Here is a 6,667-nt window from a genome sequence, read left to right as displayed (position 1 = left end):
CTACCTGGCTTCAACTCTCCTCATTTGCCACTAAATCATACTTGAAGTCCAAGAAAGTATACTATGGGATTACTTCCTCTTTTGAAGGTGGTAAAGCCTTGATTGGTGTAGGTATTTCTGGCTCATCCTCCTCACTCAACTCATCCACCATCGTCCCTCTGGTTGCATAGAGGTCATAGTGTGACAAAGGGCTCTTCTCCCTTCATCCTTGAGTCAAACCCTGCCCCGCACCCATAGGTGTGTTGCAAAGCGGCTCGACATACTGCAACAAGCAAGAAAGTGTAGCGAGGAAGAAAAATGCCGCAAAGTAGAAATTTTTGCACCCCTAAAAATGATGCCTTTGTTCATTGCCTTGCATGCATAAGCCATCTCTATCCCACTAACATCATTAATTTGATGCTCTACTTGAGTATCCTTTATTTCTCCAAAAAATGGTTTAAGTCGAAAACCATTTACCGGCTTAGTAATTGACTGTCCTGACTCATCGACCAAAATAAACGTATTAGGTTTAACATACCTAACTATCTGGAATGGCCCTACAAATCCAAGTTTCAATTTTCCAGGTCTGGGTCCTAGCTTGCTATTGTAAACCATCACCCAATCTCTTGCAGAGAAAATTTTGAACTTTATGTTCGTGTTGATCCAAGCTTGTCTTCTTTGTTGGATAACCTCTACAATATACATGCTCTGAATTTTGTCCTCTTCTAGTTTTAGTAATGCTTCGTTTTTGCAGTTGACTGACTCTTTAGGAGATAGTTTTTGTTGAACTGCAACCCTGAGGCTTGGTACTAAAAATTCCATAGGAACTACTGCTTCCAATCCATACACCAACTTGAATGGTATCATGCATGTTGTCACTTTAAATGATGTCCAAATAGCCCAAAGTGCTGAATCCAACTTCTCATCCCAATCTATCCTGTTCTGATTCACCAACTTCCTGATTACCTTGATCAAAATCTTATTGGTACTTCTGCTTGTCCATTTGCATGAGGATAGTACACAATTGATTTCTTATGCAGAATCATATGCAGTCGAGTTAGTTTACTGATCACTTTGTTAATAAATGTCCTCCTTGATAAAAAAACCGACTCAATAGGACAGTCATTATATTTTTATACAAAAAAATTTCCACACTCCTTGTTGTATTATCTCTCAAAGCCACAACTTCTATCCATTTTGTGCAATAATCAGTTTGCAACCAAGATGTACTTGTTCAGTGTAAGCCTTGCGGGTGGCTTGATGGGACCAACAAAATCTAATCCCCACTTTTGAAATGGTTCCAAAGGTAATATAGGTTGCAAGGGCATCGGGTCTACATTCAATGGTCTACCCTCTCTTTGACACAACAAACACTTCTTACTAAATTCCTGAGCATATTTTATAACAGTTGGCCACCAAAGTCCTGCTTGAAATAATTTTCTTGCAGTAACATCTCCTGAAAAATAACCTGTTGAATTACCTACATGAGCTTTTGCCAGTACTGCTCTTTGTTCAAACTCAGGAACACATCTCGTGATCACTTGATCAATTCCTCTTTTGTATAAAACCCTTGCAATAACTACAAAAGATTTGCTTCGTAATGCAAATCTCTTTCTATGATCCTTAGTCATTGCTTCAGGTAACACCCCTTCAATAAAAAAACTAAAGCATGTCTTCATACCAATCTTCGGACTAATCAGTCACCTTAACTAGAAACAACTCGTCATCAAGCAATTGATCAGGTATTCCTCCAGAATCTTCCTCTCCTGTTTCCAATCTACTCAAATAATCAGCTAATACATGAAGTCTGTCTGGAATATGTATCACTACATAATCAAATTCCTGCAATAGCAGTATCCATCTTGCCAACCTTCTTGAAAGGTGGGGTGTATTCACCAAGTAGATCAATGCTTGGTGATCCACATGAAAAATTACTCTATTTGCCAATAGGTAATGTCTAAACTTTTGTAGTGAATAAATCATTCCCAAGCAGTCCCTCTCAGTAAAACTGTGTAATTCTTCTCTGCAGGTATCAATACCCTGCCTGCATAGTAAATAGTTCTGAACCAACCTCTATTGGTTTCTTGCATTAATGCTGCACCCACTACTACATGAGATGCATCCACAAAGATGTGAAATGGTAACTTCCAATCAGGAACAATCAACACTAGTGCTACAGTCAACATGTTTTTCAAAATCCTGAATGCCTTTCTCTGCTCTTCTTCCCATTCAAATACAATATCCTTCTTTGTAATCTTTGTTAAATGGTGTGAAGACATGAGCCAAATACCTCAAGAATATGTTATGCCACTTGACTTGTCCCAAAAATCCGCTCAATTGTTTAATTGTTCTTGGTTCTGGTGCCTTTCTAATTGCTTTCACCTTTCTTGAATCAATAGAAACCCCTTCTTCAGATATTACATGCCCTAAAAGAACTCCTCTTTTCATTGAAAATGCACATTTGGTTGGATTTAATGACAATATAAATTCTTTACACTTTTGAAAACACAACCTCAAGTGTTCAAGATGCTCCTGCTTCTTTCCAAAAACACTAAAATCATCCAAGAAAACCCTCATAAATGTTGTAAGAAATTCAAAAAACATATGTTGTACTACTTTTTGAAATGTTGGTGGAGCATTTTTCAAGCCAAATGTCATCACATAGCATAAACTCCCCATTCGGTCACAAAAGCTGTTTTTTCCTTGTCTTCAAATGCCATTAAAATTTGGAGTAGTGTATCATAAAAAGTTAATGGAAATGGACCGGTTACTATAGTAGCATTCAGTTTCATGTAATCCACACACACCCTGATCTTTCCATTCTTATTTGGAACTACAATAATTGGTGACAACCAGGTAGCTTCCTCTAAAGGATAAACGAAACCAACAGCCAATAGTTTGTCAATTTCTTCTTTAACCTGTTTGGATTATTGGGATTCATCATGTACCTTTGTTGTACAACCAGAACTACATCTGCTTTCAAATTAATTTTGTGTTGATAGAAGCTAGCATCTACTCCTTTCATATCTGTGTATTTTCATGCAAAAACATCATTGAATTCTAACAACAATTCCTTTAGTCTTAGTTTAAATTACTCATCCATATCTGCTGATACCTTCACTGTCTGTGGTTCCTCCTGGGTGTTGAGGTTCATTTCCTGCAGTTCATCCTGATTCACTCTAGTAGTTCTTGCCATTTGGTGTTCAAAGGCTCTCTTTGCTTACTTCATTGCTTCAATGTCTTCATCCTCTTCTCTATTTTCAATCTTTGGGTTCTTCAACAACTCATTGCCCATCTTGTTATTTGATTGTTTACTCCCCTGAGTAATTACTGATTTATGAGTTATTAGATGTATTCCATCATCTTCTGGTTGTAGTGTTACCATATACATGTGGTAGTGATGTGTGTGAACACACTAGGACCGCCGGGGCATTTTTTCCCTCTTTAGGAGGTTTTTTCCCCCGAGCATTGTATATACGTCCATCACTGTAGGGCTATCTATCTTTCCATTGCACACTAAGTAACACACTCTCTATTGTTGTGCCTTGAGCTTCCTTTGTCTTCTCCAAGATGTGTGCGTTTCTTTGCAACCTTAATTCCAACAATTGGTATCAGAGCAGGTTACGTCCTCGCGTGCTTAGTCGCCAACTGCTCTAGCACATGCCTACTCACTTTCTCCGATTACAGTGAGGTTTGGCGAACGTTCCCACTACAAGCAGTGCTGCACATGCTATTTTGTCATTTTGTGCAGAGTTTCTGTCAGTTTCGTTTTCTGCATAACAGGTGCCTTAAAGTCTTCTACGGTTTGTGCTATATAGCACGTGTTGTTCCCGCTCCGTTTCTCCTATTTTCGGGCAGTTTTCACATCAGGTGCAACATTTACCATGGCTGACAACAACACATATGTTTTGAGGATGTTTGCTGCTGAGGACAGGTGGGATGGGGACAACTACCCTATGTGGGCTTATATAATGCAACACGTTCTTGTGTCAAAGGGCGTCTGGAATATTGTGCAGGGCATTGATGTACGTCCTGGTTTTGAGGATGTAGGCGATGTTGAGGATGTTGCAGGTCTTGCTGCAAGGATTACTACTATTAGAGTTGTTTTGCCTACGGCAGAAAAAGCTCGTTGGGAAGTAAAGGATGCGTAGGCTCATGCATTGATTGCGTTGTCTGTGAAGCGCACCATTGTTCCTCACATCCGTTTAGCAAAATCTACAAAACATGTTTGGGATATATTGGCTGGTCTTTATGCAAGTCGCAATGAGGCTAAAATTTCTTTGCTGCGTAAAGAGCTGGAGTCGAAGATTATGCATGAGGAAGATGATATGGACACTTTCCTTGCTAGTGCCAAGGATATTAATGAGAAACTTATTTCTGCAGCAGAAGTAATTTTAGATAGTTCCCTTGCGCAGACTGTTCTTGATGCCTTACTAGATAAGTTCTTACCAGACTTTTGCTAGTACTTGGAGACTTATGACCCAAGGAAATCCAGAAGTTGTCAAGTTTGATGCATTATGCACATTGCTGTTGCAAGAGTAACTTTCCAGAAAAAATAGGACTAGATAGCGTGCAGTTGAACACAAGTTTATTGCTTCTCAAAAAAAGGGTGGTAACAGCAATGCAGCTACTTCTTATGGTTCTGCTGCGAGTGGCAAAACTTCTGATCCTAATGCTTCTGCTGGCAGCACTTTGTTTGGCAATTTTGGTGATAAGGGCAAAAAGAAGATGCGTTGGCATTATTCTAAAGCTAATGATCACTTGATCAAGCAGTGTCCTAAGTTGAAGGCAAAAGAGGCTAAGAAGAAAGAGGGTGGTTCCACTGCAAATGCTAGTTCCACTACAAATGCAGCCATTGTTGAGTCTTCTGTCAAAGGAGACTGTAATGCTGATGTTGATGCAGAATGAGATTTAAGCGCAGAGTGCAGTTACAATCCTACTGTCCATGATGCATGCTTGTCAGTTGCTCCAGATTCACATGTGCGGTATTTCGACAGTGGTGCTACAAAGCACATTACCTCACATCGTGAATTGTTCACCTCTCTTGAGTTTGTCCCTCGTCAGAATTCAGTCACTTGTGCCAACAATGCCTCTTATCCGGTTTGAGGAGTTGGAAAGATTGTGCTTAATGTTGCAAATGGAAGTTCCTTCACACTTGTTGATGCACTTTATGTACCTGGGATCAAGAAGAATCTCTTGTCTCTATCCGCACTTGCAAGACTTGGACTTGTAGTCAAACTTGTGGATGTCAGATGTACAATTCATGATCTCAATTTTGGTGATGATGAATTGTTGCATTTGGCCTTTTGTGCCGTGGGCTGTATAAGCTCACTTTGTATGACAAGTGTGGACAAAATTTTGCGAATGGTGTTGCAGATTCAAGGTCTATTTCACATACAAAACTTTGGCATGCACGTTTTGGCCATCTGAATTTTGCCAGTTTGCTGCGTTTGTAGAAATCTGATATGATTGCTTCTCTGCTGCCTCTTGAAGCACCTGTCAAACATGTTTGTGAAGGTTGTATTTTGGGTAAGATGCAGTGTTCTAAGTTTCCAAAGGATGGTTCAGTTCGGGCCACATGCAGGTTGTAGCTTGTGCATATTGATGTTTGTGGGCCCATGAAAACTCCGTCCTTGGGAAATTACCTTTACTTCATGAATTTAATTGATGATTAATCCGGGCATGAATGGTATTTCCGCTTAAAGCGAAGTCCGAAGTTTTTATGTGCTTCAAATAATTTTTGGCTATGGATGAAAATGTCTCAAAATGTACTATGGACACCCTCCGTTCTGATCGAAGGGGGGGAGTATATGTCTCATGAATTCAATGCATTTCTAGCTAGTCATGGGATAAAACACCAATGTACAGTGCCTTATACACCTCAGCAAAATGGTGTTGCTAAGAGGAAAAACAGGTCACTCACGAAAATGGCACGATGTATGGTCAAAAGTCAAGCTTTGCCGCATTCTTTTTGGCTTGAGGCCATCATGTGTGCCACTTATGTACTAAACAGGTGTCCTACGAAAGCTTTGCAGTCTATTACTCCATATGAAGCATGGCATGATAGAAAGCCTTCTATTGAGCACATGCGTGTTTTTGGCTATTTGGCATATGCTTTGGTGCCACAAACATAGTGCAGAAAATTGGATGATAAGGCTGTCAAATGTATTTTTGTTGGTTATAGTGCTGAAAGCAAAGGTTACAGGTTGTATCATCCACAAACAAAACGTATTCTGGTTTCACAGGATGTAGTGTTTGTTGAAGATTCTGTTTAGCCCTTGCTGTCATGTACTAGAGACAGTAATGTAAGCTCACAGGACATTTATGACACTTTATTGCTTGTTTTCGGTGATGGAAATATGAATGTAAGTTCCAATGAGGCAAATGTAGAGCCTATGGGGGTTTCTGAAAATGTTACAGATCAGCCTATTTCTGATGCAGATGTACATGATGTAGTTGATGAGGAAAGGGCTGAAAATGAGCAGGCTAGAGGTATGCCAAAATGGTTGGTGCACACTTTGCGTGACAGTAAATTGGACGCACCATTGTCTAGTCGTACTCGTTCAGGCTCTCGCCATGCATCTTATGCATCAGATTGTTATGCTTTGACTGTGTCTAGCTTACATGATGTTGAGGAGCCTCTGTCTTTTGATGAAGCACAAAACTCAAAAAATTGGATGGCTGCCAT

At 39.8% G+C, this 6,667-nt stretch overlaps 1 protein-coding gene across 1 annotated transcript; it reads right to left on the bottom strand.

Annotated features, from left to right (window-relative positions):
• Positions 1-202: 202 nt before the first annotated feature.
• Positions 203-1,610, bottom strand: LOC147418247 (uncharacterized). Its single transcript, XM_086507087.1, has 3 exons — positions 1,210-1,610; positions 352-916; positions 203-262 (listed from the first exon to the last, which is right to left on the bottom strand). The coding sequence occupies exons 1-3, from the start codon at positions 1,608-1,610 to the stop codon at positions 203-205; spliced, it is 1,026 nt and encodes a 341-aa protein (XP_086363213.1).
• Positions 1,611-6,667: the final 5,057 nt, after the last annotated feature.

This window comes from Adiantum capillus-veneris, chromosome 30 (genome assembly GCF_014529385.1).
Source record: "Adiantum capillus-veneris isolate H3 chromosome 30, ASM1452938v2, whole genome shotgun sequence".
Classification (NCBI taxonomy): Eukaryota; Viridiplantae; Streptophyta; class Polypodiopsida; order Polypodiales; family Pteridaceae; genus Adiantum; species Adiantum capillus-veneris.
The sequence above is the reverse complement of the archived record's forward strand: the minus strand, read 5'-3'. Positions and strand labels throughout refer to the sequence as shown.